This window comes from Motacilla alba, chromosome 2, assembly GCF_015832195.1.
Source record: "Motacilla alba alba isolate MOTALB_02 chromosome 2, Motacilla_alba_V1.0_pri, whole genome shotgun sequence".
Lineage (NCBI taxonomy): Eukaryota > Metazoa > Chordata > Aves > Passeriformes > Motacillidae > Motacilla > Motacilla alba.
The window spans coordinates 69,984,941-69,997,851 of NC_052017.1; the positions used below are offsets into that span (position 1 = coordinate 69,984,941).

A 12,911-nucleotide genomic window follows, 5' to 3' on the forward strand; every position below is an offset into this window, starting at 1 on the left:
TGGTTAACAGCATACATGAGGATGAACAGTACACCCAGTATTGGATATGCTCATACAAAATGCACAAAATGTACATAAAAAAATCCACAAATGAAAGTTCATTGTTGAATCACATTTACAGAAATGCTGAAAGATAGACACCATAGTCTTAGTTACAGTTAAGACACTAATTTAAGACATCTGGCCAGAAAGAGCTATTTTCTTCCCCCATTGCAAGCATGCTCATTTAGAAAATGCTAAAGTAATATTTCTTCTCATGGAACACTGTCAAGTGCAGAACATTACTGAGCCAAACTAGCAGGCACTTGCTCAAAGTTAAGATCTAAGTCTACCTCTCATCTTTGGCTATCACTTCACACTATGCACATCACAAACATGCCGGTGCACTTCCGTTATGGAGCACTGCCACACTGCACATTTAAAATGCTGAATTGTTTATAGCGCTTCTTATATCTTGACAGATTTACAGTCAGTCACACCAGTATCACTTGTATATCACATCAATATAAATAACGTAGGAGAGAAGTATTTTCAAGACTCAAGATTTCTGCTGCAGCTGAGTTTGCAAAGTATCAGGCTTCCAACAGATTTTACAGAGAAACATCTTTGCTGTTTTCTCACATCCAAATCTTTACTCTTATCAGAAGCAGGCACACACATCAATGCTGCCCACATAGCATTGCTAGAAAGAAAAAAAGGCACAACATTGCTTGTTTGAGGCATGACAGTGTAATAACCTCATATCAAGTCCTTTTTGTCCTTCTTCCATGGTTCCAGACTTTGTTATCTCTTAGTAAAAGTCAACCTGAATGAAGAACACCATCTCTCAATACACTATGCTCAGTTAGCTTACTAAGTTTTCTATTGTAATGGCCAATACATAAACACTCACTTTGCTGAACAAAAATAGCCCTACTTAAGCTAGAGCAAAATGTTGACTTGTCAACCCTTGGATTTAAACACGCAATATGACTGAACACTAATTGCCCTAATTGAGTCAAAAACTGCCCACTTATTTAATCCTGAAGCTGCCACTTCAGGAAGGGCTTTAGTTTGACATACGAAAAATAAGGAGAGGGACTAACAAGAGAAGTTTGTATCACAGCAGAGCAATGAACTGACTGACAGGCTAATTTCAAATTCAGATCTACCTGGTGTGAACAGTGGAGGAATTTCCATTACACAGTACAGCATTTGTGTTCCACTATGTTTGGGGCAAGGGAAATAGTGTATTCCAGCTGGTGGTCATACACCATCACTGAAATCCAGCCATAAGAGGGTCAGCTGACAAAACTGGTCTTGTCCTGCTCTTACCAAAAACAATTAAAAAGCGGTATTTTCTACACCTGCAAGATAAGGCATGGCTTAATAAAGAACTCAATCTAAGGAAAGCAATCACTTTTCCAAACCTATCTCCAGAACCTCTCATGACTGTCCTGTGGTTACCGCTCAATATTACCTTCAAACATCAACGTAAGTGTCCCTCATTTTCAGCACCACTTCTGAGCAGAACAACGATGTTCGTCTTGCAGTGCTGTGACAAGTTTTAGAACCAAACTAAAACTTGTCACCTTCTCGAACACCTGCTACTGTGGCCACTTACTTAACCACAAAGAGAATTAGAGAATTTCCCTAAATTCTGCCATGACAAATTCCTCCTTGGAAACAAAAGGTGCAAATTACTCTCTTTCTGCAGTTGTGTTGGATTACCCTCCATGGCCTTACTGCCTAAGAGAGTTGCCAGCCTAGTGCCAGAAATACTGTCATAGCATTCTCTTTCCAGAAAGGTGTCATTGCACAAGTCCTAAATTAGTAATACATTTCAAATGAACAAATAATCAGATTTTAAGTCAAATTCAGACTACCTCCAAACTTAAAAACAATAAAGCTTTTATTATATTACATGGTTGGTAAGAGTATCATAAAGACAAGAGAACCAAGTGTATGGTTTTATTAGTGGAAATAACTTGAACCTACACTACTACACAATGCAGATCGCAGTTTCTGCACATACCTACCACACACAGCTTCATATGGGAAGAAAGACTGACCTTAGAAGAAGGTCAAAATTCTTAGGTAAAAGTAGTGAAAATATGTTCACTTCCTCTCTACTGGAAATTTATGATGGAAATACAAAAGTATTAACCAGGGGTGGACTTGCAAACTGAAGCATGTTTAACTACACAAAAAGAAGCCCCTTACTTTGGAAGCCATATCCAAAAAAACTAGACAAATAAATTGGAGACTGATACACAATAACTGGATTCCATATATATGTTCACTTGTTGGAACATAGCTTGGAAGAGAGACTGCTGTACTTAGCTTAGAGTTCACTAAAGTGAAACCAATTAATCCAAGTGCTATTTCTACTTTTAGACCATATTATTTTTTAAAATGCTATTTTATAGCATATATCTTACTGCCATTTATTTTTCTCATACCACTATTAAGTTCACAGTTCCAATTAAAAATAAAATTTAAAAAATTCAATGTGTTTCAGACATTAAACCAATTTTGCAATTGTCCCCACTTAGTCGTTTGCAGAGACTTAATTTTATTATTTAATTTTTCTTTAATTAAATGTCATTGATTTTTGCTGGGTGTTCACGAGGGCACTTTCTTAATATCACAGAGATACACAGGAGTTAAGGAGAACACAGTCATGAAGGTTTGGAAAAGATGCACTAACAAAAGCAAACTCTTTCTTCAATGTCTTTACAAGTTAGATAAAACAAAAGCAGTGAAGTTACGTAAACCACAAACTCCAAGTGCCATCTTTAGCATAACAAATATATTTTTTTTTAAATTCCAAAGCTACAGAGATGAGAAAATAAGTGTAGCATTAAATACAGCAAGCACTGGATGGGGTTTTTTACTAGTAGACCTCTGACTGTCAATACCACACCAACCTTTCCTCTTGCCCTTCTGCTTAGATAGATGCACTTCAGTGTTTGACTTTAAGTGAAAGAGAAGAAACTGTATGAAAGTAAGGTTTCCTCCTCTCCAAGACCAACAGCTGCAAGAAGCTCCCTGCATCTTCACACACCATGGAACAAGCAAAGTTAGCATGCTCCACATACTAGGAATCATTCTAATATCAACAAAAACCTCACCCAAAATATAAAGCACTCACCCAAAAAAAACACCACTAACAACAACCAAAAAACCACCAAAACCAAAACAACAAAACCTAAACCCCATAAACAACAAGATAACAAAGAAAAAAAAACCTTCAAAACCCAAACATACACCCCCCAAAATAAAACGGGGCGGGGGGGGGGGGGGGGGGGGGGCGGGTGTCGAAAGGAGACAGCTCAAATCTTTTCTAGTGCATCTACTGGCAGTGTCCCTGAGGGGATGGACAAGGGGGTAGATTTATAATTGACATTCTTTAAACTATTCAACTTTATACACTAATAGCAATAATCACAAGGAGTACCTCAAGGCACTTTGAGGCCAAGCAAGTGGCAGGCTGGAGACCTTCCTCTCTGCTCCTTAATCTCAAGGCACAAGCTAAGATCAAGCTGCATCTCAAACTGACTGCCAGCAATACTGGTCCCCCCTTGCTTTCAAGTGTTCTCTGAACAATAATTACATTTAAATTACCTCCTTATTGCACAATGAATTTGTAAGGAGGGTTTAGTTTGAGTTTGCCTGAAATCCTGGGTTATCAGATAAAAATTGCAAGGGATTTCAGAAACACTTGCATCAGTAATTTGGAGTTCTCTAGCCTTCTCATAACCTAGAGATGCATCTTCAAATTTCTGCCACTAGCCTCAAAGAGTTTCACCTGAGACGCCACAGAAGGCAGTGCATTTCTGTAAGGGCTCTGGGAGAGAAATGATACCAACTCATCTTAAGATAAAAATCTATATAATCACTCTTAACAATTCACAACCACAATCAGAATAATTAATTCTTTAGATAAAACTGGCAAGCATGATTTTTTTATTTTTAAAACAACTTTGTATCTTATTACATCTCCCTCTTCTTTTTCTTATTTTTCTTTGCAACAGTCTTATCTTAAAAATCCTCATACTCATAACTTACTTTTCAACATTAACAAGAAAATAATATTCTTGATGCCAACTACTTTTTCCAACAACACCAACTGAAACAATTACTTATAAATATAAAGTGTTCTCAGTACAGTGAAGCAGAGCAACAGTAAATAAAGACTATGGTCCATTCTTGTGCCTCATCTCAGAGCAACAGTAACCTGCAAAATTAGCAAGCCTGAACTCTTAGCATTTCAGCAGGGGAATATCCTCTTATCTCCAAAAGAGAAACATCCTTTCCTGTAGTTTTAAAAAAGATTCTGTGAGGGAGAACAAGTAGCATCATTTGCCACTTTTTCAGATGAATTTTCAGATGGCTTACTTGTATGGCTTACTTGGCTTACTTGTATACATAGAATGAAATATGTATTCCCTGATAAGCAGAAAAAAAATAGAGAAATAGAGGTTGCTGTATTTACCTTTCAATATTCAGAGTGTTCAGTTATGGAAGTTCACAGCTGCAGAGCATCTACAGCAACAAAAAGGGGCTGAGTGGACAGTAAAGCAAGCAGAAGTGCAGCTACTGGGAAAAAAGTACTTCTACAGCTCTGTACACCTTCAGATGCCATGTACTGATCAGGACTAAACATTTTATTCGTAAATGCAACAAGTGATATTATTTCAACAACTGAAAGAAGCAACTGCATAAACAAAAATAGAAATTCTTTTTCCCTCAATACATTCCTGACTGTACTGGCCGTGTCAGTGCACTAGTTAGCATGTCATTACTATGACCCAGCTGCTTGCAAGTCTACTCAGTGGGTGGCTGAAAAGTTGGTATTTTATTGTGTCTTTGACACACTTGTTCTGAAATCCAACGCTCATTAAATTACCACCAAAAGTGATTTATTAAGAGGAACTGCAGCACCAAGAACTGCTTATAGCAAGACTTATTCTCCTAAACTGCCTTGCTAACCAGGTTTTACTTTAAAATTGTACCAGGAAGGGTAGGTACGTAAATGCCAATGTGTTTTGTTCCAAACATCCAAGCACATGGCTATTTTGGAGCCCTAAATACCTGTAGGCTTGATTCAGTGGTGCTGTGCCTCATGTGCAGCTCCAATTTAGCAATTGAAAATTTTGTAGAAAAGCCAACACTACCAAATCAGAACAGCAGAGCTGTACTTGCTTTCTGTGATTTGAAAGAACACGATGAACAAAAAAAGACTTGGTTTATTCAGTGAAGTTTTACCTTGTGCAACCCCTATAAATCTGAAAATGGTTTCATGGAATTGGTTTAAAAACGAAAAAAATAATTAAATCAGATGTGTGTTCACAGGAACAACGAGCTTCACTTTACACATATTTTGATACTAGGTTCCACTAATGATTTCAAAACATACGGTGCTCTCCTCTTTCTAGATATTTGTGTTTATTCACTAGAGAAAAGCAGACTTACTAGCAGTCAAGCTGGCTTCAAGCTTTTTGGGAACACAAGTACAACTCAAGCTTTCCCATCCAAAGGAGAAGCCAGTTCTGTGTTTCTTAGGGCAGGAAGGAGAATGTCTTGGGAACACACACCAGGGTCAGGCTCATGCTTTTGCTGCAGTATGGAGGCAAAAGACAACCAGTGGAGCATCACTTTTCCGAACCCTCAGCAGGAACTACTGCTACTTCACAGAGCCCTCCTCACTGGCACAGCAATGGAAACAGTGGCAACAGCTTCCTCCAGCTACTCACTGTCTGGGTGATGCCACCTGTCCTGGGTGAAGATAAGGCTGGAGGACATCAAGCTGACAAAGGGAAACATCAAGGGCAGGAATTTCTGATGCACCAACTCAGATACACCAAAACACTGCTGTGCAGCCTAATTTTTTTATTTTCTCCAGAAGTTCCCAGATCTGCCTTGTGCCTTTTTGCCAAGCTCAAAGCAATGGAAGCAGAGCAGAATATTACTTGCTTACAGAATAGGGCCAGCTCACAGAAGAATGAGAGACAATCAGTTTTGCACCACCTCAGGTATATGCCACTTGTCCAGATTCTCCTCATCTCAGAAGAACCTCAGAAAACAGGAGAGTTATATTTTGTCATCTGAACTCTTTCACTCTTTTATGTTCAGCTTCATGTTAGTAAGAAAAAATTTAATGGTTTGTTAACTATCAGCAAGACTCATCAGCTGTTCCTACAACTGCAATACCAAGAGCACATTAAACAGAGAATAGAATGAACATTGCCTATCACATTAATCATCAATGCTTTCTAATCCCAAACACAATTAGTTGCAGGTACACGGACAAATCCAAATCTACTCCAAACAGAAATTCACTGTAGGTACATGGACAAAGCATAATCAAGTATCTTCTTTACACTTTGGGATATTTAAAAAGGAAAAATTATAAGAAGTCATTAAAATAAGAGACATTGATTCTTTGTCTATGTTCATCACTAGCTAATGCTAAAATTCCACTTGCTATCTGGAGACCTATGCTGACAGTCACAGTCCAGTCAGAATTCCTCTCCAGACTGTGTTCACAACGTCTTGGAATAGCTGCCTGCTTTGTTTGTGAAGCAGACTCGCTGGGTTCATTCATCTTTCATTATGCCAGATTTTTTGTTTTTCCAAAATGAAATTGGAATGATATAAAAATACAACAGCCCGCATAATCCATCTTGTACTTTCTGGTTGTTTTTCAAAGAGGAAGGGATTTAGAAATGTGGTTTAAAACATTTTGTTTGAAGAGGACCATCCACAAATACAATCCTGAGGTACTTTGCAATTCACTTACCACTGAAACTAAAATCACAGCTTTATATTCAGTATGGGAACATTGATCTTTGTGAACACAGAAAGGCTGCTGATTCCACAGAACACAGACATTAAATCATTCAGAGCATCAATCACGCTGCTGTCTACCCATTTGTTACACTCTTGGATGAGCTGCAGTGGAAAGAACTGGAAGGTCACAGATACTAAGAAAGAAGAATTAGGATTGAGCAGAGTAGAAGGAAGACAGGAACCAGACAGAATTTGTGAAATCAGGGCTTCTTCTGTTTGGTGGGGGGAGGTAACAAAAAACTTCTTCAACTTGGTCACATGCAGTACTGCTCCTACCTAGAATGGCTGCCTTTGATGGGCAGCTCACCAATTCACACTCACTCACATGAGTCAAAGGCTGAAGAACTACAGTCTGGCCTCAGGAGGAAAATAAAAACACAGTCAGGCCAATGTTCCACAAGAAGAGGTAGTAATTTTTAGGAAAGTTCCTGCACATCATGGCTCCAAGGACAGAGGAAGGGTAGGTGAACCACAGTACTTTACCTTTGTAATTCACTAAGCGCTCTACTTGTGGATGGGCTGGGGTTTAGCCTTAGGAAGTTCTGCTTTAAATTGAGATGAGTGAGGTCTTGGCTATAAAACAGGTTGGCAGGCAGGTGCTCCAGGCTGCAGCATGAAAGATCCACTGAGCTGATGCGTTGTGATGCAACCTGGAAGTCAAGTACAACACCAATATATTAATTATAGTATTAAAAAAAAAAAGATTTCCTTCACCCCTACCAGCACAAGATAAAATGTTTTTAAAGCACAGCAGAAGACAGTGTTGGCATATATAGCTGATCTAACACAGTTTACGTAATTGCTGCAAGTTATGCCATGATCTCTGTCTTGGCCTCGGTACTTAAACCAGATCCACAGACAACTAGCAGGGAGAAAAGAGCAAAGGTTTGTCAAATTAATATGTGAAATGAATCCATTTTCATTTATGAAGTAATGCAATACTTGACAACCAGAAAAAAAATATTTGACATGAGCTTTAGTTTAGTCCTTTAGGTAGCATTGCCTCCAAGTAAGCGGAAGTGAGGAGTTAGCAGTCATCACCATTGTCATACGTCCAAGATGGGTATTAAATGACAGGAGAAGAGTTATCCCATTTACACCTTACTGAAGAGAAAAAATAACTCAGCAGCAAAGCACCAAGCACTCATTTCTTCTCAATGAATTAGAAGACTGTCCAAAAGTGATAAAAAATATGACAAAAACAAAGCTGAGATTTGGAGGCTTAACACTGTTTTCTAGAAAGAGGAAGGTAAAACAAATACAATCTATAGAGGCTAAAAAAAAAAACATATCAGCTAGCACTATAGATAGATAGATAGATAGATAGATAGATAGTGTCATTCCACAGAGCACAGAGACCTATAGGCAATTTCTTCAAATAATGGCAACACTGCCCCTTTCCATATCTCTAGGATACACCTTGGTGAACTACATTTTCCTGTTTTACTTATTTACTAAACTTAACTTAAAAATAAATGAAATATCACCAGCAAAATCAAAAACAAACACAAGGCTGCAATGTAGAATGCTTGTATTTTCTGTCCTACACTACTAAAAATGTTCTTTCACAAAGCAGTGTCACAGACATGCTACATGGCAAAGCACCACCACACAGTAATGCAAGGCAGTGGGGATGGTAGGCAAGGAAGAGGAACCAAATGCTAGAAGAAGGAGAGGCATTTTTGGAGCAGGCATGGCTGGACCAAAGGAAGAGAAACAAATAACTTCACCACCATTTTAGATTTCTGTGACCACACCAATGGTGCTCCAATAGTTATGATGTTCTGTCAGCTGCTCACACCAAAAGCAGCTATCGTTTCACTAGCCTGTTATGCTGGGATTCTGGAGGTACAAACACCACATTTAAGGGGCAAAAAGAAAAAGACCAAACGACTCCTCATCAATGCCCAGTGACATAAGAGCTTCTCAACTCTGATGAAGGACACATCACTCAACCTTCTGGGCAGAGATAGAGTCCCTGCTACAAGGCACTCTGAAACTAAAGCCATCAGGTGTTGAGAAGGTAGCTTGCCACTGAAAGGAAGGCCACAGAAATTTTTTTTCCTTTCCAATGCAAGGTACACAGGCCTTAGGATAAGTGGTTGCTATTATAAACACACAGCCATAAGCATCAAGGGGAACAGACACTGCAGCATTTTTCTCCAACGCAGCCATTAATAATCCAGTCCTCCCACATCCATTAAACTCGTGAAATTTTGTTACTCAATTAGTTCAGCCCTTTTGTTACTGTCGCTAGTATTTTTCTTCTCCTTGTAGTATGAGACAAGAATTATTCATAGGCTATACTGAGCAGTCATCTCTGAATGCTGGGTATTCAGTCTGTTTATGCCCAGTACTGTACAGTTCTGATCACACTGCTGACACACATTAAATTTAAAAGGAGGAATGTTTGATTTCAGGTGTAATGCTTGTATACACTGTTGCTCCAGCTACTTGTTTGGAATGTGATATGAACAGCAATAAGCAATCCAGCAGTGCTTAGTAAGGCTCATTACTCTAAAAATATCTCAAGAACCAGAAATGGTAACTCTGAGTGGGAATCATGATAATGCAGCCAAACAAAATCAAATATACAAATTCTACCGTTGCCCCAAAAAAAGGATGCAAATCCTTTCTTAAAACTGTCAAACCCTAAAAAATAAATCTAGTTAAAAGTAATTTTGTTTATACAGGTTGAACGTATGGTTATTTTTTGTTTGACTTTTTTTTTAAAGGGAACACTTTATTATACAAACCATTTAATTAATATTTTCATGTAATTGACAAATACTTAATGATGCTTCTACTAGAGAGATAACTGTAAAAGTTAAAACCATTATTTTAAAAGGTCTTAGTTCTGGAATCAACTGTAATTTTATCAAAGTCTTTCTGTTACCAAACAGTACTCTAAGAATTAACTCCCAAATTGTTACAAGGAAGGCTCATATAAACACACATAGTTATTCTCACAGGCAGGGATAAAACTTCTCTTTCCATTGCTCAATACTGTTCAATAACAAATCCCTACAGAATAGAACAACAAGAGGAAAAAAAAATAAGAGTAACAAAGGAGAACATAATTTTAGTAATTTCTTTCGGTGACTAGAAGTTTTCACCAGTTATTTTGAAGTTGAGTATCAAAATTCTGAAATCGTTGTTCTGAAATCAATCTTGCAATTGTCTACAACTGACTTGAACATAGCAAGACTGCACATGTTTGAGTTTGCTATTGTTTATTAAAAGCGATTAATTTTTTTTTCCTAAAAGATGATGCAGTTCTTTAATAAAGCACTGGGTTTCCCTGACTCACTGTGGAGAATCACTGCAGAGATAAGCTGATAAAAGATGGGAAAATGCTGAGTAGGATATCCTTCACATCCTTCACACTCAAAGAATAAAATGCATCTGGAGAAAAGGACATTATCTGCAGAAAGTCATGCTTCCACTGGAAGAAAACAAAATCAAAAAATTCCACTGTAAATAAATATCCCAACAAGTTATTTGGGTTGTTCAACACATCCATGATCCTATAAAAATTGTGAAGAGAGTTGGTGTGGTAGCACTGCTAGAGGGAAAGGCTTTCTGGATACAAAGGGAACCTGCATTATGTGCCTGTTATGGTTTGTTTGGTGTTTTCTTGTGGAAAACCTTTAAGTATAGCTGTTTGATATGCTATATGTACATATATAAAAATAAAACCACAAGCAGCACAATTCAAAACTCCACAGGCAGAAGCTGCCATGGCCCAAACCAATCCCTCTCAAATGTCTTCTCACAATATCCCAAACTGCACAGACCCCTCACACTTGTGTTACACGAAACCACTGCTGCATTTCCAGCCCCAGTAACACTGAGGAAATAGCTGGGGCAATGACCTTCTCAGAAGATGGTACATCACAAGCTCTCAATGACAGGAGCTACAGCAGGAGCTGTAGAGTCAATGCTTGTCCCTGCAAGACATGCAACATTTGACACCCATGCAGCTCAAACACAAAGCAAGATCTCACACTCCTTTGAAGTCTGCTTTTCAGCTGGGATATTTAATCATCAAAAAATATAAATAAACAATATGAAATATGCTTTTTCCATTCCCTGGATATGATTTTTAAACACTTTACAGTCTGTCATGGTGTTGCAATGTCCTCCACTGTAATACCAGAGGAGTCGCAAAGGGATAAGGCCACACTGAACTTTGTACATCAAACCACAAAGTCCAAAGGCAGATTTTTTTTTTCCAGTTCCTGTTGCAACCTCAGTTATTCATCCTAGGCCTACAGTGGTTTATCTTTTTTCAGTCTTCAGATGAATATGGCAAACTAACTGTTGTTTTAAAGAAGTGATATACAACATAGCACATGCACTACAAAAAGCCCTGGGTCTACCCACTGCAAACAGCAGAAACCTGTAACTGTGCTTTTCATTTTCCCACAGCAGCAATGAAGTGCAGATTTATTCTATAAGTACCATCACAAATAATCCTGTTGCAGAGTGCTCTCCCTCCCTTGGGCAGTATATCTTCTGCTCCTCCCCACCTGAGAGCTGCACACATGCCAAAGAAATAGCAATCTCCCCAATATGAAAACTCACTTTTACATGTGTTACTTGTGCCACAATACACCTACAAATAAAAACAACTATTCCAAAAAGCCAGCAGTACCTCTGATGCCTAGATTCCAGTCAACACTTCAAATAGAAGAGATTGGCCAAAGTGTTCTGATTTTATTTTGTTCTTTACTTATCATTTTTAAAAAGGAAACAGTATTCCAAGACCTGTGAAAATACAGTATGAGTTCACTGTAAATCTTTATCAGCTGGCAACAAAAAAGCAGAAAAACACTAGCCATCAATCCATATTCTTGTTGCTTTTTGCTACACAGGGCTGAAAAACCACTTTGCTTTGTCCATCAGTATAATGACACCTCTGTCACTGAGCTATGCAACAAGACTGATTATGGTCTTTGTTTTAAAGCCTTGGCTATACTACAAAAATGATCTCTTGCTGACAATGGATGTCTGCAATGGGCACAGCTGAACCCAGCTGTATGGACAAATACAAGTCTTGTTTACACAAGAACATCTTTTGGTGTGACCGGTGGTGTGAATTTAAACCAATGTAATTATGTCTTTTTCCTGTTTACCCCCATCCCATTACCTATAGTTCTATTCAGATAAGAAATTACTGCTTAGGACTTCCAACAGAAGACAAAATAGCAAAACAGCCCACACTGCAGAGGCAGCCAAATTCCCAGTCTGTTTGAACTGAGTTGACAGTGTTAAATTATACCTGCTGTAAACATGCAATACAAAGGCAGTTTAATTTTTCTCCCTCAGGATTTGTTTTTAAACAGTTTGATAATCATCACATCCCACCAAGGCCTGCATAAGCCTTAACTAAACAGTGATACATTGTCTTGAAATACCTAAACTAACTTTGAGCAAACAGGCTCTCCTCACCTCAGAACTAACCTGGCTTCAAATCCTAATCCTCCTTTCTATTCAAACATCCAAGCCCTGCTCAGCAGAGAGACCTCCCTGCCCTGAGCTGAAGTCCACAGCCAGGAAGCACATTGGTGCCCACAGCCACAGCCAAGAACTGAGCAACTCTTAAGCCTGGTAAACAATCTAATGCCAGAAAACTTAATGAAGGGGAGGGGGGAAAAAACCATTTGCTTTTTCTTTAAAGCCATGTTATTTTCATTTTTAAATAACTGGTAAAATGGATGCAGCCCAAGGGCAAAAGGGTACTGGCTGTCCTGTCTCCTTTTTGTTTTCTTTCAAATGGTAAATCAGATATACGGCAACTCAAGCTAAGGGCCTTGCACAGAAAATATAAAACCCAGCAAAGGGTTTTTTTCAAAGTCTGTCACTCAGATCCACAAACCCAACAGTCACTGCAACAGGTCAGAGCAGTAATTCCCTATTAAGAACAGGGCAGAAGTGCATGCCAGTGTGGCAGCACTCACAGGGCACTCTAGCCCCATCTCTCCTGTGCAGGTGAAGCAGCCAAGAGCCTCTGGTACAAATACCTCATGCCAGCAAGACTCAGGGGAACAAAAATAATTTAAACTTGTCACTTC

At 38.6% G+C, this 12,911-nt stretch overlaps 1 protein-coding gene across 1 annotated transcript in view; it reads right to left on the reverse strand.

The window, feature by feature from the left end:
• The window catches only part of PHLPP1 (PH domain and leucine rich repeat protein phosphatase 1), a 137,426-nt gene that overhangs the window by 39,137 nt on the left and 85,378 nt on the right, over nucleotides 1–12,911 (reverse strand). Inside the window, exon 4 of the mRNA XM_038129878.1 lies at nucleotides 7,318–7,484. Coding sequence (XP_037985806.1) covers nucleotides 7,318–7,484 — 167 coding nt within the window. The remainder of the gene's footprint in view (nucleotides 1–7,317; nucleotides 7,485–12,911) is intronic.